Source organism: Hyaena hyaena, unplaced genomic scaffold, assembly GCF_003009895.1.
Source record: "Hyaena hyaena isolate Hyena2069 unplaced genomic scaffold, ASM300989v1 scaffold_163, whole genome shotgun sequence".
Lineage (NCBI taxonomy): Eukaryota > Metazoa > Chordata > Mammalia > Carnivora > Hyaenidae > Hyaena > Hyaena hyaena.
Window position 1 is genome coordinate 1,999,527 of NW_024080794.1, and position 21,298 is coordinate 2,020,824.

Here is a 21,298-nt window from a genome sequence, read left to right on the forward strand (position 1 = left end):
ATGGGGGAGGGGCAGAGAAAGAAGGAAACACAGAGTCCAAAGCAGGTTCTAGGTTCTGAGCTTTCAGCACAGAGCCTGATGTGGGGCTTGAGATCATGGACTGTGAGATCATGACCTGAACTGAAGTCAGATGCTTAACTGACAGAGCCACCCAGGAGCCCCTAGATTTTTTTTTAATAAAATATTTATTTTCAGAGAGAGAGTGCTTGTGTGAGCAGGGGAGGGGCAGAGAGAAAGAGAGAGAATTCCAAGCAGGTTCATGCTGTCAGCACAGAGCCTGACAAGGAGTTCAGTCCCACACACCGGGAGATCATGACCTGAGCTGAAATCTAGAGCCAGATGCTCAACCAACTGAGCCACCTGGGCTCCCTCTATAGATTTTTTAAAAAATCCTTTCAGCCACACTATGTATTTTTATTGGACTATTTAGCCCATTTAAATATAAACTAATTATTGATAGGTATGTACTTATTGCCATTTACATTTTTCTTTGGGTTGTTTTTGTGTTCTCTGTTTCTTCTCTTGGTCTCTTGTTGTTTGATGGGTTTTTTTTTAGTGTTATGATTTGAGGCCTTTCTCTTTATTTTTTGTTTCCCTTATAGGTTTTTTTATTTGTGGTTATGATGAGGTTCATATATGTAGACATATATATATATATATATAGCAAACTATTTTTCAGATGATAATCACTTAATTTCTAACACATTCTAAAACTCTACTTTTTCTATTGTTTTCTTCTCCTAGGTCATTTATTTCTACTCTAATCTTTATTATTTCCCTTCTTCTGCTAGCTTTGGGCTTTACTGACAAACCCCTAGCCAGACTTATCAAAAAGAAAAGAAAAAAGACCCAAATAAACAAAATCATGAATGAAAGAGGAGAGGTCACAACCAATACCACAGAAATACAAACAATTATAAGATAATATTATGAACAATTATATGCCAACAAATTGGGCAGTCTGGAAGAAATGGATAAATTCTGAGAAACATGAACTACCAAAACTGAAACAGGAAGAAATAGAAAATTTGAGCAGACCCATTGCCAGTAAGGAAATTGAATCAGTAATCAAAAATCTCCCAACAAAAGTTCAAGGCCAGATGGCTTTCCAGGGGAATTCTACCAAACATTTAGAGAAGAGTGAATACCTATTCTTTTGAAACTGTTCAAAAAAATAGAAATGGAAAGAATACTTCCAACGTCATTCTATGAAGCCAGAATTATCTTGATTCTAAAACCAAAGATCCCAATAAAAAGAATAATTACAGACCAATATACCTGATGAATATGGATGCAAAAATTCTCAAGATACTAGTGAATCAATTCCAAGCATACATTAAAATAATTATTCACCACAACCAAGTGGGATTTGTTCCTGAGATGCAGGGGTGGTTCAACACCTGTAAATCAATCAATGTGATACACCACATTAATAAAAGAAAGCATAAGAACTATATGATTCCCTCAATAGATGCAGAAAAAGCATTTGACAAAATATACCATCTTTTCTTGATAAAAACACTCAAGAAAGTAGGGATAGAAGGAACATACCTCCACACCATAAAGGCCATATACAAAAGATCCACAGTCAATATCATCCTCAATGGGTAAAAACTGAGAACTTTCCCCTAAGGGATGTCCACTCTCACCACTGTTGTTCAACATAGTGTTGGAAGTTCTACCTTCAGTAACCAGACAACAAAAAGAAATAAAAGACATCCAAATAGGCAAGGAAGAAGTCAAACTTCCACTCTTTGCAGATGACATGATACTCTGTGTGGGAAACCTGAAAGACTCCATAAAAAAATTGCTAGAACTGATACATGAATTCAGTGAAGTCACAAGATCTAAAATCAATGTGCAGAAATCTGCATTTCCATATACCATTGATGAAGCAGCAGAAAGAGAAACCAAGAAATTTATCCCATTTGCACACACAAAAAAAACCATAAGATTCCTAGGAATAAACCTTTAAAAAAGAGGTAAAGATCTGTACTCTGAGAACTATAGAACACTTATGAAAGAAATTGAAGAAGACAAAAAGAAATGGAAAAACATTGCATGTTCATGGATTGGGAAAATAAATATTGTTAAAATGTCTTTTCTATCCAAAGCAATCTGTGTAGAAATCTTGCAATCCCTATCAGCACCAGCATTTTTCACAGAGCTAGAGCAAGCAGTTCTAAAATTTGCATGGAACCAGAAAAGACCCTGAATAGCCAAAGTAATGTTGAAAAAGCAAAGCAAACTGGGAGGTGTCACAATTCTGGAGGTTAAGCTGTATTACAAAGCTGTAATAATCAAGACACCATGGTAATGGCACAAAAACAGACATGTAGATTAATGGAGCAGAATAGAGAGCCCAGAAATAGAACCACAAATATATGGTCAACTCATCTTCAACAAAGGAGGAAAGAATATGCAATGGAAAAAAGACAGTCTCTTTAAGAAATGGTGTTGGGAAGACTGGACAGTGAATTGCATAAGAATGAAACTAGACCACTTTCTTACACCATACACAGAAATAAATTTAAAATGGATGAAAGACCTGAATGTGAGACAGGAAACCATCAAAATCCTAGAGAACACAGGCAGCAACTGTATTGACCTCTTTGACCTCTGCCATAGCAACTTCTTACTAGACACGTCTCTGGAGGGAAGCGAAACAAAGCAAAATGAACTATTTGGGACCTCATCAAGATAAAAAGGCCCTGCACAGCGAAGGAAACAATCAAATAAACTAAAAGAAAACCTACAGAATGGGAGATAATATTTGCAAATGACATATCGAATAAAGGGATAATATCCCAAATCTATAAAGAACCTATCAAACTCAGCACCCCAAAAATAAATAATCCAGCTAAAAAATGGGCAGAAAACATGAAGAGACATTTCTCTGAAGATGACATACAAATGACTAACAGACACATGAAAAAATGCTCATCATCACTCATCATCAGGGAAATACAAATTAAAACCACAATCAGATACCACTTTGCACCTGTCAGAACGGCTAAATTAACAACTTAGAAAACAACAAATGTTGGCGAGGTTGCATAGAAAGGGGAACCCTCTTACACTGTGGTTGGAATGCACACTGGTACAGCCACTTGGAAAACACCCTGGAGTTTCCTTAGGATGTTAAAGATAGAGCTAATCTACAACTCATCAACTACACTACTAGGTATTTATTGAAAGAATACAAAAACACTGATCCAAAGGGGCACATACAATGTTTATAGCAGTATTATCAACAATAGCCAAATTATGGAAAGAGCCCATGGGTGCCTGGGTGGCTTAGTTGGTTAAGCATTCAATTCTTGATTTTGGCTCAGATCATGATCTCATGGTCTTGGGATTGAATGCTAGGCATGGAGCCTGCGTAAGATTCTCTCTCTCCCTCTCTCTCTGCCCCTACTCTGCTAACACGCAGGCACTCACCCTCTCTCTCTCTCTCTCTCTTTCTCTTAAAAAAGAAAAGAAAAGAAAAAGGAAAGGTCCAAATGTCTATCGACCGATGATGGATAAATATGAAGTGGTATATGTGTATATATATGTATGTGTGTATGTATACACACATATATACACACAGTGGAATATTACTCAGCCATCAAAAAAGATGAAATCTTGCCATTTGCAATGATGTGGATGGAACTAGTGTATTATGCTAAGCAAAATAAGTCAGTCAGAGAAAGACAAATACCATATGATTTCACTCATATGTGGAATTTAAGAAACACAACAGATGAACATAGGGGAAGGGAAGGAAAAATAAGATAAAAACAGAGGGAGGCAAACCATAAGAAGCTCTTAAGAGAATAAACTGAGGGTTGATGGAAGAGAGTTGGGTGGGGGGTTGGTCTAAATGGGTTATGGGCATTAAGGAGGGCACTTTTTTTTTTGATGAGTACTGGGTGTGGTATATAAGTGCTGAATCACTAGATTCTACTCCTGAAACCAATACTACATTATATGTTAACAAACTTGAATTTAAATACAATCTTGGAATTAAAAAAATAAATAAAATAAAAGCACTACAGTTTTACTCCCCCACCCATGTTTTATGTTTTTGATGTCATGTTTTGTATCTTTTATTTTCAATATACAGATCTTTCACCTCCTTGGTTAAATTCACTCCCCATATTTTATTGTTTCTATCAATATTGTGAACAGGATTGTTTTCTTTATTTCTTTTTCAGATGTTTTGATATTAGTATATAGAAACAACCAATTTATATTTTTAATTTATTTTATATAATTAATATTTATATAATATATTAATAATTAATATATAATATATAATATATATTTTGAGAGAGTACACACGTGTGAGTGGGGGAGGGGCAGAGAGAAAGGGAGAGAGAATTCTTAAGGAGGCTCCAGGTTCAGTGTGGAGCCCAACATGGGGTTTAATCTCAGGACCTCTGAGATTATGACCTGAACCAAAATAAAGAATCAGAGGCTTAACCTATTGAGCCACCCAGGTGCCCTGAAACACAACCAGTTTCTGTATGTTGATTTTGTATCCACCCACTGGTCTTAATTTCTTCATCCGTAACACAGGAGTTACTAACAATACAGTACCTATCTCACAGATCTATTTGCGCATTATATAAGAAATGTAAAGCCATGCAAATAGTGTTAGAACACAGTAAAATGTTAGCTATGCTTGCTGATAATGGAGTACTACACAGTCATTAAAAGGAGTGGACTAAGTCCACACGTATAATACATATAAAAATACACTTTCCCTTCATTTATTCATTCAGGAAATATTTATTGAGCGCCTACTATTTTTCAGGTAGTCTTCTAAGTGCTTGAGAATAATTAGTGACCAAAACAAAGATCTTGCCCTCACGGACCTTGTATGCCAGCTGTAGGGAAGCAGATGCAGAATATAAAGAAATTGGATATTATGTTAGGAGGTGATAAGTTCCCTGGAAAAGAGAAAAGAGAAATATAGTAAAGGTGTCTGGGAATGCCAGAGTTAAGGGCGGCAGTGGGGGGAAGTTATTTGAATTTTAAGCCAACAAAACAAATATAAGAAAATGTGGGGCACCTGGGTGGCTTAGTCGGTTAAGCGTCCGACTTTCGCTTGGGTCATGATCTCGCGGTTCGTGGATTCAAGCCCCGCGTCGGGCTCTGTGCTGGCTGCCAGCTCGGAGCCTGGAGCCTGTTTCAGTCTGTGACTCCCTCTCTCTCTGACCCTCCCATGCTCACGCTGTCTCTCTCTCTCCTAGAAATAAATAAAACATACAAAAAAAAATTAAAAAAAAAGAAAGAAAATGTTAACATTTATCAGATCCAGGTGGTATGTCTACAGAGAGAGAGGGAGACACAGAAACTGAAGCAGGCTCCAAGCTGGCAGCACAGAGCCCGACGCAGGGCTCAAACCCACAAACCGTGAGACCATGATGTGAGGCGAAGTTGGACGCTCAACCAACTGAGCCACCCAGGTGCCCCAGTTAAACCCATTTCTAACTAAGACATATTTGAACTTTAAACATCTGTGGCAAATGACTGTAATCCAGTAATTCTCTTCGAGCCAAACTGCTAATGTGTAAAGACAATAGACAGTCTTTCTCAGATCCACAAGAGCTTGCCAAGTACCTAATACCCATGTATCCTGACTCTGTGTAGACCTGAGGTAAAATTCAGGGACAGCACCCATGCTGTGTAAACCTGGATCAGTTATATAACATCTTGAAGCCTTAGTTTCTTTATCTAAAAACTAGAGAAAATATTTTCTTCATAAGATTGTTATAAAGCTAAAGGAGAGATGATATATGCCAAGCTCCTTCTTTAGTGTTTAGCACTCTTGAAAAGAAAAGGAAATTTATTGGAACAACCAATTTTAGCCCACCATGAGGAGAATCAAAGACACAATAAAAGGAGGCCTTTGGGGTGCCAAGCTGCCTCAGTAGAGCATGTGATTCTTGAGTTCAAGATTCGCAAGCCCACGTTGGGTGAAGAGCTTACATAAAAATATCCTTTCGTGTGGTAGTGTTCAGAAAGTCCTCTTCAACAAAATGAGAAAATAAAAATATAAATAATATAAAGGAAAAATTCACAACTACTGACTGGAATAGTCAGTAGATAATGGAAAAGAAGATAATGAAGAATTTACACATCAAGCTTAGTAGAAAAAATCAAAAGTCCAATAAGAGGCCTCATTATTTGTTATTATTTAGTATATAATAAAAAGTATTTCAAAACAATAGGGAACTGATAGATTATTCTATTAATGGATTTGGGATGACCAGTTTTCCATGTGGAAGAAAAATCTAGTTAGATGCTTAACCAATACATGATACCAAAATAAAATTTGAGATGGACTGGGGAGTAAAATGTAATAGAACAAGGATGAATATTTATATAAACGTGGAGTGGGAAAGATTGCTGTAAATGTATCATCAAAGGTAGAAAGTAGAAAATAAAAGATGGTACATGTGACTAGAAATATTTCTAAAAATTAAGACTTTTCTGTTAGAGTTTATCATAAGCAAAATTAAAAAGACATTACATAGTAAGAAACAGATAATGTTTATTAGCAAAGGACATGAAAATGCAATTCATAAAAGAGTACCTCTAAATAATTAGCACATGTAAAATAATCTTGCTGATAATCAAAGAAGTTGGGGATAAAAATAAATGCCTTCCTCTAGGGTATTGGTGAAGTAAATTATGGTATATCCAAGTCAATATTTATGTCAGAATCATTAAAAATTATGTCATAGAAATATATTTCATGAGTTTTGGAATAATAGTTTTGGAAGTAAGTTTGTGAAAATTTGGTGTGGTCTATGTTTCTGTTTTTATGTAACAGAACATCAGATACGAAATTCTACCTACCTATTTATCTACTCACTCAGCTATCTATCTTTTTATCTATTTCCTGAAAAGAAGGTCATAATGTTAATAATTATTTTTAGCTGCAGGAATATAGGCATTTCCCCTTTTTTGCAGTTTTCTGTTTAAAAACATTCTGTAGTGAATATGTATGTCTTTTCTAATTAGAAAGAAAAACAGTATTTTTACGATTGTATAGACAAAGAAGCCTATATAAGACACGGGGGCCAACTTGAAGGGAGACCTCCTGGCCAAATATGGGACGATTTGAATATTGTAAAGAATGATGATGGTAAAGATTAGTAAAAGGGAGAGAAAGCGCCTCTTTATGAGATAGTGCCACAAAGTAAATATAGAAGAAATTACATAATGAGAAAAATCAGTATTCTGCAGTTCCTGATGTAATACTTGGTTCAGGCAGTGGTCAGCAGTGAATGTGAAGATCACTGGGCAAAAGGCTGGTAGGCAACGGGATCGTTACCTGGGGTCTCACAGTTTCGCACCCACCCCTACCATCCGACCTGCCATTACATAATATTACAAGGGAAACAATGTTCCTTTAGGTTGGAGAGATCTGGCTGACACCACCTTTTAAAAGCCATGTGACAAAAATGAACATGACAGTACAAATTGTCATTATGTGCAAACAGAAGTACACAAACATTACCTCTGTACTTTCCTTTTAAAAAGGTGTAACCTGGTCTAACCTGGATCTAATCATGAGGAAATCACCAAAATAACATAGAATGTGGGGTGTACTTAAGCCAACTGATCTGGACTCTTCAAAAAGGGAAACCAAAGAAGTCACAAGGGCAGCTCTAGATTAAAGACACAAACATAATAACCAAATGCAGTACTCAAACCTATGAAAGATATTATTGGGACCATCAGGGAAATATTTAAAAATTTAAAAATTCTATTACCATTAGATATTATAAATTAGCGTTCATTTTCTAAATGTGATAATGTTACTGTAGTTACGTAGGAGAATGTTCTTATCCATAGGAGATACTTGACAAAGAATTTAGGAAGAAAGTGCCATGATGTCTGCAACTTAATTTTTGAGTGGTTCATCAAAAGCTCGTACGTGAGAAATAAACGAGGCAAAATGTTGACAACGGGGTGACTAGATAAAGGATAGGCACTATTCATTGAATTATTCTTTCAACTTACTTCTAAAGGTCTTCTAAATATGAAAGCTTATGGGGAATAATTCAGGCGGAAATAAAAAGAAGAGAGAAAAGTGATGGAAGAAGGGAGATGTAAGGGACTTGGCATCCCAATACAATGTGTGGATCTTGTTTGGCTCTTGCTTCAAACAAATCAGCCCTAGGGATACATTTAGGAGACAAGCAGGGCAATGTGAGCACTGATGGGATATTTGGTGAAAGGAAGTATGAAGCAAATGAAATGAGAATTGCTATGATAATTGATGAACCTGGGTCATGGGTACTGGGGGAATGACTGTATTATTTGTCTACTTTTGCATGTTGGAAAATTTCCATATAAAAGTTGGGCATCCAATTCAAAATTGCATAGGAACATTGGACTTTGTCAGTGAGTGGCTAATAGATACCTAAATATGTTTCCATGGGTGTTTACGATTAAAGAAAGAATTACATGGAAGAGTGATAAGTAGTGAAATCAAGATGAGTACCTTGAGTTTCTCTCATAGTAGTGATTTTAAGTGAATTTGAGGGGGGAATTTGAGCTGTGGAAGTGAAGGTGCTGTGGCAGTAATTGTCTACTTTTTCCTTTTCTTTTATTTTCATTCTCTCCATTTCCCCAAAGCATGTGGCTCCTGGCCACCATACAGAAAGCTAGAGCTAATGCATTGTCCTCATCACTTCTGAAGCTGATGGAATGGTATTTATTGCTTCCACCTAAGTTTGGGAATCTCAAGATTTGTCTATTTAATCAGTTCTTTGTTTAGCTAGGAGAGCTTTCATTGTCCTGTAGGTTCCAGATGCTAGTGTACCTGCCAGTGCTAATTTAACATTCAGGTGAAGATAAAACAAGTTTCTGAAGGAATGATTATTCAGGAAGATCATATAAACCTCCTACTCCCTTGAGCCTCCCCAGATCCCATGAGAGCTGTAAAGGTGAAAAACATTCCTATCTTTGCCTGACTGTTGTGAGGACTAAATAGGCTATGGTCAGATATGTCCTAGGAAATGATGAGCAGGTGGCCTAACCCCATGGTGGTCCGGAACAATTTAACTTTTACTTTAAGTCAAAATTTTACAATCAAGGAAGGCAGTAGTTTCTCTGGTGTGTGTGTGTGTGTGTGTGTGTGTGTGTGTGTGTGTGTGTTTTGTTTTGTTTTCTAGAAGGAAATAGGATTGAAATAAAATGTCAGTTGGACACTCATGTCTTAAAGCTTTAAAATAAATTTTTTTAAACTATTTTTGAGAGAGATCAAGAGTGTGAGTTGGGGAGGGGCAGAGAGAGAGGGAGAGAAAGAATCCTAAGTAGGCTCTACACTGCCAGTGCAGAGCCTGACGTGGAGCTCAAACCCACGAACCAGGAGATCATTACATGACCCAAAATCAAGAGTTGGATGCCAAAGACTGAGTCACTCAGGTGCCCCTTAAAGCTTTTTTGAAGGAAACATTAGAGAATGAGAATAGTAACTTCCAATAGATAATTTGAACCATAAAGAGGAGAACAAGAGCAGACAAGACTATGTACAAAGGAAATCCAACTCTGAAAATGGTAAAAAAGTACAACAAAACTGATGAATGGCAGACTTAATAAAAAAACAAATGAAACCAAAGTTTGAAAGGATATCGAATCTGGAACCAAAAAGAAAAAATAAATCTCAGAACCCATATACATAGTTGCTTGCTTAACTTAGTATATACAAAGATAAGGAAAAAATACACTATTATTTAACCTCTGAATGCAGCTTTCATTATTTAGACTAGATAACATTGATGAAAAGAATTTAAAAACTGTATAAAATGCTCACAAGTACAAAATACACACACACATATAAATATAAAATACACATGTGTTTAGTGCTGCCTATAGATTATTTTCTAAGGTGTCGTTATAATAATTGTTTGTGTCCGAGGTTAAAGTTTGGATTTGAGATTTGGGCTTTTCAGTTTGAGTATCTTTGAAGTCAAATAAAAGACATTTATATGGAAACATTTATTTCATCAAATCTCCTTTATACTTTTCTGTCACTTACTTTCTTTTATGGCCAGCTTTCCTTGCCACCTGTCCCATTGTTTCTTACCCTTGCACTGTGGGCCACCCCAGTGACTCGCTTTAACCAGTAGAATGTGGTGGAAGCCTAGAAGCTTGCACTCTTGCCCTCTGCAGCACTGCAGTTTGTGAAGAGGCCTGGATTAGCCTTCTTGAAGGGTGAGAGACCACGTGGGCCAAGAGCCAGCAGGCAGCCAGCACCACCAGACTTGTAAATGAATGAGGCTTGCTTAGACCATTTAGCCCCTCGCTTGTCAGATGATTGTAGCTGCAATGAACTGTCAGTCCCCGGCCAGACCTGCAGAACAGCTGCGCTGAGCCCAGCCCAAATTGCTGATCCATGAAATCAGTTCATTACCTTTCCATGCAACAGACTTTCTGGTATCAGAGGGTAACTGTCATGAATCACTTTTATCATCTGCTCCCAGTTTAAACACCTGTACATTCTTTTGATGATCTTTACTCACCTGATATGGTTTCCATGGTTTTCACACCTGGTCACTTTTCTCCAGATATATTCCAGCTTGCCAAATTTCTCTTTAAATTGTGTAGCACACAGAATGGGGAACCACTTCAAATATGATTTGCCACTTTTAATCCTTAGCGTCTTTGTTCTTGTTTTTCCCTAGAGCTCCCTTCTCATGACAAGCCCTAAAGCATTAGCTTCCTCCCCTTACCTCTTGTGCTTTTTAATGTTTATTTTTTACTTATTTTTTAAAAAATTTTAATTTTTTTTAATGTTTTATTTATTTCTAGGAGAGAGAGAGAGAGACAGCGTGAGCAGGGGAGGGCCAGAGAGAGGGAGTCACAGACTGAAACAGGCTCCAGGCTCTGAGCTGGCAGTCAGCACAGAGCCCGACGAGGGGCTCGAACCCACGAACCACAAGATCATGACCTAAGCAAAAGTTGGACGCTTAACCGACTAAGCCACCCAGGCGCCCCTAAAAATTTTAATGTTTTATTTATTTCTGAGAGAGAGAGACAGCATGAGCAGGGGAGGGTCAGAAAGAGAGGGAAACACAGAATCCGAAGCAGACTCCAAGCTCCAAGCTAGCTGTCAGCACAGAGCCCAACGCTGGGCTCTAATCCACTAACCGTGATCAGATCATGACCTGAGCTGAAGTCGGACGCTCAACCGACTGAGGCACCCAGGCGCCCCAATGTTTATTTATTTTTGAGAGACACAGAGTGCAGGTGAGAGAGGGGCAGAGAGAGAGGGAGACACAGGAGCTGAAGCAGCCTCCAGGCCTGCTGTCAGCACAGAGCCGTATGTGGGGCTCAACCTCACAACCCTGAGATCATGACCTGACACAACTGACTGAGCCACCCAGGTGCCCCTCATCTCTCATGCTTTTAACCGCTTCCCCCAAGCAACAGCATTTTCTCATTTCTCAAGATCCAAGTCAAATATCATCTCCTTCATAATACTTTCCTGTCAGATCTTGTTCCCACCCCCAAGTTCTCTTGTCCTTCATCTGTAGATTGGCTGCATCTGGCCCTTTGGCTAGGCTGTGAATTCCTTGAAAGCAGCTATTTTACTTTATTTTTGTACCTTAACTTCACCCAGCACTTGGCATATACTAAATGCTCAATAAATGTTTAATGAGTTAGATAGTTATCTAATAATCTCTGGGTATTAAACTACATTATAACTTCTTGTCTACATTTTTCCACAAGGCTATCAACAGACCATCAGATTCCTATTTAAATCAAAATGTAAGATTACCTCCATTGAATTTTTTTTTAAGTGTTATTATTTATTTTTGAGAGAGGCAGTGGAGGGGCAGAGAGAGAGAATCCCAAGCAGGCTGCATGGTGTCAGTGCAGATCCCCATGCGGGGCTTGTCATGAACCGTGAGATCAGAACCTGAGCTGAAATCAAGAGTGGGACACTCAATTGACTGAGGCACCCAGGAGCCCCTATGCTGCTTTCTTTTTAAATTGGATCAAGCCTTCTGAAGAATTCTGACCAAAATGTTTATTTACTGTTTCTGGAGTATGTTCACTCATTCTTGAAAATTGAGGCATTTGCTTTATTTTGTTTTTTTCATCTTCTTCACTTACAGTAGTTTCATGATTACAAACACACTCCAATGCATTTTATTACTGTGGCATATAAATAGTTTGGGTTGGTAAATTTGATCTCCTGTGTTATAATTATTGATAAAATAATAGTACTTTACACTTGTAAAAAGTACCTTACCATTTGCAAAATGTTTTCCCATATCTTATCTCATTTGAGCCTTACTAGAAGTTCCTGTATCTTATGTAGTGATTACTATCTGTGTTTTTCAGTCAGGAAAACGGTTTAGAGAGATAGGTCATATGACTGGATATCGAAGAGTCAAGAATTGAATCCAAGCTTTTCAGAGCAACCTAGGACATTATTTATGATCTGGGCTCATTCTGTTCTTTTCTGATTAAAGATAACTCTTCTCATGAAGAAGAAACAAACACAGTTGAACAGCTCTGCTTTTCTCTTTGCATTTCCTTTTCTTGTCATTCTCCCAATCTTTTTTTTCTTCCAACCTTTCTCTTTTTTATATTCTTTTTTCCCCCCTTTTATTCAGAGTGTATTCATTTTGTCATATATTCTGGTTACCTATTAAATTTGTCTTGGTGCTGCAGGGAAAAAGAAACCAACGCTCATTGTGTCAGGTGCCACATTTCATGTTTTGCATGTTATTAGCTCATAACCTAGCAAGATAGGTGAAATTATACTTGATTTTTACAGATGAGAGGAAGCTCAGAGGTTTACCCAGTTACTACTACTGTAATATGCATCTTACCCAACGCACCACCAAATTGTCTGAATAAGGATTTCAAGTGGAAACATCTTCTCTTTGATTTTGTGCAGACTTTAGTATGTTTTTTGTTTGTTTTGTTTTATACGGGGCACTCCATGATACTTTTCCTTTTTTTCCGTGATATTTTCATATTCAGAGAAATGTGATAGAAATTTAAGAAGGCATGGAGAATGCTGGGTCTACCTCTTTCCTTCTCTTGCTGTGCTTTTTTTCATTTGGGTTAGGTCACTGTGAAAATGTAAATATGTTACCTTATTGGGGTGGTGCATACACATACACACATCACTTTTATCTACATAATACCTCAGCAAGAACTAGTTTCTCAGATGGGTCCTTACAGAGAGCAGAGCCCCAGGGAGAGGGACCCAGGACAAGGGAAAGCCTGTGGGGGAAGGGAGGGGCCGCAGCCCTGGAGCATGGCACCCGGGGGCAGGACTGTGGGGGGTACTGGTACCTCACTGCACAATGGCTGGGAGGACTAGTGCCCGCAGTCATCGTGCCTTCTTCTTAACCTTCGAGTTGTGTCTAGAGTCATTTTGGTGCAGCAGAAGTCAATGTGGTGACCACACTTCTGAGTTTTAGGAGTTGTGCTGCACACACAGCCGCCTCTCAGTTTTCTCCTGCCTCCTATGAATAACAAGCATCTCTCTCCTTAAATTGAATTTCAGCAACACACAACCTGGTGGACTCATAAACCACTAAATGTTAGAGATGGAAGGAAATAATTTCTATAATGACTGTGACTAGTCATAAAGTAATCTCTTATTTCCCCACTTTCTAGACAATTGCAACACGACTTTCCCAGGGCTCTGATTTTCAGCACGGATGATTTTTTCTTCAGGGAAGATGGTGCCTATGAGTTCAATCCTGACTTCCTGGAGGAAGCGCATAAGTGGAACCAGAAAAGAGGTGACAAATTCCTTTCCAAACTCCCGGGAAACCCTATTGTGCACATAGAATACGTTTTATGGAAGGAATGTAGTAAAACGTTCTGCTATCCTTCCCTTCCCAAAGAGAATGCCAGAGCATAACCTCCCTAGATTACAGGAAAAAGAAAATTATTGATAATGGGTTCTGAAATAGGTGGCACTAAAGTTGTGTAATGAGGACATCCTGTGATAAAAATAAAATGTGGAGTACGCTCACCCTTCTGATTGTTGCATGTTGCTCACTGTTATATAACATTGTGTTGCAGCCAGAAAAGCAATGAGGAATGGCATATCCCCCATTATTATTGATAATACCAACCTCCACGCCTGGGAAATGAAGCCCTATGCAGTCATGGTAGGAACCAGCATCATTCTGATTTCTCAGTTCCAGAAATTTTGTGAGAAAATTGAACCATTTGTTCTTTCCTCTTTTTCTGATCTGCCATGATCTCATCTTGATTAATAGTAGTTCTCTCAGAGAGCAGGTAAACAGGTTTTATTTTAATGTTTATTGTTGAATGGCTGAAACTTGCTGAGATGCTAACAACCCCTTAGGGTACGTTTTTAAATACTCCTTGGTCCAAATTCTTGATAGTTTTTCTGTCTTGCTTTTCGAAGGGGAGACATATATACACAGGGGCGCCCTCTGAAACTTGCAGAGAAATATTGGGGTAGGTGGTGCTTCTTGGCCAAGTTGTAGATTATATTAACAGGACACTGAAATCCCACACAAGCAGGGATTTTAGTACTGCTTAGTGTTGCCGCATGAGAGTCCCGGGGCAACATTTTTCTTTTTTAAACAGACTTAGGATTAACACTGTAACCCTATTAAGATACTAGAATACAAATATAAATATACAAAGATAACAACTTAGTTCCCCTATTGTCAGAATAGAAAAGAACAGTAAGAGGAACAAAACTATGTTTGTATTTTAAATTATGCTCTATTTTCAGACATATTTCACCTTTTCTGGTAATAAGTTCTCATTCCCTATTGGGCATATAGACAGGAGAAAAGATCCTGAAACACACAGGTCAAGAAGACGAGAGCTGAGTAGTCTAATTTTGTTACACATAATACCCACTTGTCTGACTGTAAAGTGAAGATCTCTGAGAAACTGGGCTCGTGGCATCTATTTATGGCTTCATTTTAATCTGGGGGCAAAAGGGCTTACATACAGGTGTGCTTTTCTCCAACTGTACATCCATCAGGTTTACTTAGGCCCCGCCTATGGGACTTTGGGTGAATGTAGGAAGGAATGAACATCAACTTCGTAGTTACTTCAGTTCATGGACCAAGAGTCCACTTGGGGGAGAAACCAATGGGGACATGAACAGTCAAGTTAATTAAGGCACAACTCGAAACCAACAGTTAGTGGGAGAGTGGCTTAAGGAAAAACATCATCTTATTTTTTTATTATCTGGAATGTACAATGTTCTTTTTTTTTTTTTTTAATTTTTTTTAATGTCTATTTATTTTTGAGAGAGAGACAGAGCATGAGCAGGGGAGGGGTAGAGAGAGAGGGAGACAAAGAATCCAAAGCAGACTCCAGGCTCTGAGCTGTCAGCACAGAGCCCGACACGGGGCTTGAACCCACCAACCAAGAGATCATGACCTGAGCTGAAGTCAGACGCCAAACCGACTGAGCCACCCAGGTGCCCCTGGAATGTACAATGTTCTTAAGCCACCCACAGCTATTATTAAGACCCAGAAATTAGGTATTTTCCAGATATGATATCTGAATCTTTTTCTAATTAGAAGGGTCCATTCTCAATGTCAAGAATGAAGAGAAAATCTTTTAGATGTTTTGTTTCTGTATTTTATAACACAATAAACAATAGTGACGATAGAGGTCACATTTTGAGATAAAAAAGGAGTAGGCAATTTATGAATGTAAAGACTATTTGGATGTTTATATGCAGACTGTACACCTGAGGAAAATGGGGTGTTGTGCTTTGGACCAGACTGTAGTACATAGTGGTGAAAGCCCCTCTTGGCGGGAAGAGTTTCTCAAGAGTATTGGGAGGGGCGCCTGGGTGGCTTAGTCGGTTAAGCGTCCGACTTTCGCTTAGGTCATGTACCTGCGGTTCGTGGGTTCGAGCCCCGCGTCGGGCTCTGTGCTGACTGCCAGCTCAGAGCCTGGAGCCTGTTTCAGTCTGTGACTCCCTCTCTCTCTGACCCTCCCCTGCTCACGCTCGCTCTCTCTCTCTCCTAGAAATAGATAAAACATTTAAAAAAAAAAAAAGAGTATTGGGAAATCACTTTTATCGCATAAGGTCTGTTCCTAGGGCACCCTCACTTTCCAGCTGAGGCATGAGGAATGGGACAAGGCATTTGGCCGAGGGAAACTCAGTGATAATCACATAAGGGACTTTGAGGAGCCCCTGAATTCACTTCTCATATGTGTGGACAGGATATTTAAAACTAGTTCAGCTATCTTTTTTAAAAAGTCCCCAAACAAAAAACCTTTATCATTTTCCTACGTAGTAGACATAATTGACCAAAATTTATCATTGGGAACCATAATATAATCTGAGTGTGGCTAAGTATGGAAATGAACCAACAGTACTTGTTAAGATAAACTAAAGCCTTGGATTACTGGTAAAATGAAAGGACTTTTAGAAAAGATTTATAGTAAATGTTAAATGGCAGCATAAACATTCCCAAACATACATACCATGTCTTCAATGTTTTATGTACTTTTGAAAAATCAGGCACTTGAAAATAACTATGAAGTTATATTCCGAGAACCTGACACTCGCTGGAAATTCAACGTTCAAGAGTTAGCAAGGTACTTCTTTGTTTTTCTAGTTCCTCATTATGTATCCTGCTGTTTTCAGGTATTTCAGACCGAACAAAAGAATCTTTTCAGGCTGGAAATGGACATGGTAGTTTTCAGGCCAGAAATGGTAATTCTTGGAAATTGATAACTTCGGATTTATTAATGTGAAGACTTTAGTTTTGGGTCAGTTTTCTAATATAATGCTAAATGCTATACTTTGGCTTGGACTTGGTCCTTTTAAAGGACACATTTAACTTTCTGCTAAAATGCTTCTTCATTAATGAACGTTTGAAAGCACTTTTCTCTGCATGAGATTGCACATGTCAGTGGTGTTTTTGCATTGAGGTTAAATAAAGATCTTTAGATGTTGAACAGTCTGTGGTTCATTTATGACCTAGATGCTGCTTCTAATTTATAAAGCAGTAAGTATCCAAATAATACTAACTTGTTGATTGAGTGCATGGGTGTTGATACTCACTGTGCTATTTGATAATGTCAATGATTTAAAGTAATCAGTGAGATCAGAATTTACTTTTTAGGAATAAGACTGATTTATCCTATAGTTACAAGCAGATAGTGCTTCCAGAATGGGTCTGTGGCCCAAACCATCAGGATTGCCTGGGGTGGTTGTAAAAATCCTAGTTCATGGGCCCCACGCCACAGTGGGAGTTTCTGGTAATTGCATTTTGAACTATATCCCCAGTTGATTCTGATGTCCACTTGAATTTAAGATTATTTTAATTAGCATCTAGAAGTATCTCGAACTGATACAAATTGATTATAGATATATGCATTGATTAACAGGCAAATATATAATAAATAGATCTCATGGTGTTCTTTTATACCTTGAAGCACAGAATTGAGATATCCAAAAACAAAGCATTTCTGAAACTCTGTTAGCTTTAGAGCAGCAGAAAAAAACTGGAGTGGAGCCTGAAAGATAACTCCTTAAAGAGATGTTATGCTTTAGTGAGAGTTAAATCCTGAGGCTAGGGATTGATATTGATATAATGATGCAGGACTTGTAAAATACATGTAACTCCTTTTGATATACTGCCTTAAGTACATGTTTGCATTTTTCGATGCAGAAGGAACATTCACGGAGTCCCAAGAGAAAAAATACATCGAATGAAGGAACGGTATGAACACGGTGTTACCTTTCACAGTGTGCTTCATGCGGAAAAGCCCAGCAGAATGAACAGAAACCAGGACAGGAATAACCCATCGCCTTCCGACCGGGCCAGATACTGGAACGCCTGCGCGGAGTTTCCAACCCGGAGGGCTCACAGTGGCTTCACAAACGAGAGCGCCTGTAACAGAAGAGGTGGCTGTCACCATGGATATTAGAGGCCTACCGTACAGGCATTCACAGTTTTCCTAAATCAGTTTTTACCGCAACTTTTGGTATTTATTCTTTGTTCTGTTTTAGCCAGAGCTCTAATTCCGGTGTAAATAGTCGGACCTGAAAGTTTTTCGGCAGAGGTCATTATATTCATTTTCAACAAGCATTTGTTAAAAGGGATACTATATACATGGTCTGATGCTGGAATTCTGATTTGATTAAACAAAGTCACTTTCTCTAGGGTAACAATTAATTGGAAACAGAAACCTGAGAACGTACCCAGTCACATAAGTTCAATATATAGAAGTTTCAGTACCACTTTTTCAGAAGTAATCTATTTTTCCAGGAAATTCATCTCCACCAGGAAAGTTTGAAAGGTGGGGAAGTGGGAGACAGGAAAATGTTAGTGCCGTTGCTACTTTGATAATCTATGTATCCAAAAATGTGAGATGTGTGGCTGTCATGATGATAGTGATTTTCCTTTAAAATGCATTTGCTAGATAGCATATGTCTAAGGGAATATCGCTCTTCAAAGTAGACACTTTGACAAATTATTCCTTTATTCTTGTGATGTGTCATTGTTGAAAAGGTCTGTTGGACCCTTCTCAATAGCTCTAAAAGCTACGGAGGAAAATCAGTGTCATTATTTCAAGTCACATCTTGTGTTTTAACTGCCACTTTATCAAATAGGATGAAACCTGATTAACTTTCTTGGCTGTTGTGCTAATAGTGTAAATTAAAGAAGCCTGACTTTATAAACACCAGTTTTAAAGAGGAAAGAATTCAGCAGTTATTAGATATGTGTATAATCAGTTGACTACCCAAATGTGTGGGAGTACAAGGAAGTAATAAGCATCCCAAGATATAAATCATATAGGGATATGTAAAACTCACGCTCATTATAAGATGAGCAGTCTTGGCATTTTCTGTGGCATTATTTAAGACAATACAGTTCTACCACAAATCTGGGATGCCCCCCGTATACCAATACTGAATTTATGATTCCAAATCAAACCTCAGCAGGTTAGAATCAGATTAATTTGGTGTGAGACCATGATAGATAAGATCATGTAGAATGTATGCTTTATTTTTTGCTGGCCAACAGCTTCTTTCTGATGTTCTGTGAAATATTATTTTAAGTGTCCTATATAATGGTGCTTTTATGGTTATTAAAAATTATATATGGTATTGCTTTATATGAATTTGTCATTGAATCTAGACTTTGTTTCAACGATATAAAAAAATAATTACCTAAATCCCACAGAATTCTACCATATTAAGAACCAGTTTTTCTATATCATAAACTTATTTACCAGTCTTCTTCAGTAAGTAGGAGACAAAAGCAACCTTATACTTTACATGCTTATATAAATTATTTGATCTGTGCACATTGGAAAGACTATTACTTTAGCATCAATACCTGACACTATAGAAATCTTATGGCTTTTTATTCACTTCTTCTGAGCAACCACTATGACATGGCCCCAGGTTTAGACCCAGAGCTTTTAAAGAGCTCGGGAGAGTAGTTTTCCTATTTGTCTCTTTTTTCCCTAGATGACTCTTGAAATACTTGGTTTGGAAGCATAAAAATAATTGATTAAATGCTGCCAACTTTATGCCAGCTAGAAGTGATTTTTTTCTCTCAATTCCCAAGTTTCCTGATTTATCTAATTTTTTGAACACTCAACTTTAACCTGTAGCTTTGTATTATTAATGTTTGCATTGTTCACAGAGCTGGCATAGTGCTTTCTGTCTGAGACAGGCTCTTGTTAAGTGATTGCTGAGTAACACAAATTGCTTTTACCATTTATCCCTTATCCTACGGTGTACATTCTTGACTTTGTAATCATTATCACTTCTTAGGGGATAATATCCGTATATACTTAAGCTTCATATTTTGCTTATATAGCTTCCTATATTTTTTACAACGTATAAAAAAGGAGTGTGTGCATGAGATTTCTCTCTAATGTGTAGTCTAAATGGTAAGGAAGAATGAAGGAGGTACTGGCAGTTCAGGTTAAATTCTCCTAATTCTTTTTGTTCATCTGAGATTCAAGTTTTATTCCCTGTTCCAGAGCAGATCACTTGGTACATGATTAGGATGGGAAGACCAAATTGTTTTGTGACCCAAACTTAAATCACATGTTAATAAGACTGGCAGAACACTTGAGTTAAAAAGAACTGGAGAGTGGACTAGCGTTATGTTAATTTTTAGAGGGGGAGAAAAACCACGGATCACAGTTATGAAAGAAAAAAATTGCTTTTTAAAAGATTTATTCTTGGCTTTGAAATGTGTTTATAATTAGATTTGAAAACACGATATTTTATCTAAATTTAAGACATAGTAAATGGTCTGATTTCAGAGCTTCTCCAACCTATTGGCTCCTGGTTAGAACTGTGTTCTCTTTTCTCTATTAAGCATAAGAAAGTCACAAATGAGAATATCCTCACATATTGAACTATTACTGTCTGCCTTGGTGGTTAGAAAAAAACCAGGTTTAAAGGAGGTACTTGCCGAGTCCTGTGACAGGGCTAAAAATAAAGCAGGTAGAAACAGTGCCAATTTGAAAGAACGATTTTCTCTTAAATTGCAGATGATTATTTTGTTAAAAAAACATTAACACTATGAAATCTGATTTAAAGTATTTGAATTTTTAATTAAAATAATTTCAGAGATCACACTGGAATCATAAAGAGGAATTACACTGAGAATTCTGTTTTTCTTGTAGTTATGCTGACGTGGGGTTGAAGAACGGGTCTTAGAAACCACCACTGCTGTACCTTATGCTTCCTGACGTTTGATCAGGATAGAACTATAAGAAAATCAACACATTCGTTAGGGAAAAACGGGTCACAGTAAGCTATCTCCGAAAAACAAAACAAAACAAAGCCACCTAAAATAGGAACTAAACTAAAAGGAATTACAGGAGTCAAAATAACTGTACTTAGACACCTAGTTTAATTTACTTAAGGATACAATTTAAAGAAAAAGGTATGTTTACTTCGTAAAATAATACTTGATCAAATCCAGTGGCCAAATCCAATCATAAAGATTTAAAGGAGATTTTTTTCTTGATTAGTTAATAAATATACAGTCAATTTTAAGACCTTTAACAAATAAAAGTACAGAGGCAGGCAAAGAGCATTCCTGTGATGGACAGGCACACAGGGAAATCAGAAACTATTTCTTTTCTCGTTATGCGAACACTGATGTGCAATTTGAAACTGTATTTTTTACAAACTGGAGAGGCTGAGTCAGTAACTGATTTATTGTCATATTTGCTTTTGTTGCCTTTGCAGTCTCATAGATATCCTTTTCACTGTACGTGTGTCCTGCACACCAGTGTCCCATCCTTCGGGGCAGGCCTGGGGTTC

General features: G+C 37.7%; 2 protein-coding genes across 4 annotated transcripts in view; one reads left to right on the forward strand and one right to left on the reverse strand.

Moving 5' to 3' along the window:
- Window positions 1-20,700, forward strand: part of N4BP2L1 (NEDD4 binding protein 2 like 1) — a 34,483-nt gene extending 13,783 nt beyond the window's left edge. Inside the window, exons 2-5 of one of the 3 annotated variants that reach the window (XM_039239830.1) lie at window positions 13,651-13,778; window positions 14,065-14,153; window positions 16,640-16,708; window positions 17,145-17,647. In XM_039239830.1, the coding sequence (XP_039095761.1) occupies window positions 13,651-13,778; window positions 14,065-14,153; window positions 16,640-16,708; window positions 17,145-17,288 (430 nt within the window). In that variant the 3' untranslated portion in view covers window positions 17,289-17,647. Of the gene's footprint in view, window positions 1-13,650; window positions 13,779-14,064; window positions 14,154-16,513; window positions 16,591-16,639; window positions 16,709-17,144; window positions 17,648-17,669 lie in introns of those variants that run through there. The other 2 variants (XM_039239829.1, XM_039239828.1) reach the window with 2 other exon arrangements.
- A 163-nt stretch (window positions 20,701-20,863) lies between these two features.
- The window catches only part of BRCA2 (BRCA2 DNA repair associated), a 59,999-nt gene continuing 59,564 nt past the window's right edge, over window positions 20,864-21,298 (reverse strand). Inside the window, 1 exon segment of the mRNA XM_039239825.1 lies at window positions 20,864-21,297. Coding sequence (XP_039095756.1) covers window positions 21,197-21,297 — 101 coding nt within the window. The 3' untranslated portion in view covers window positions 20,864-21,196.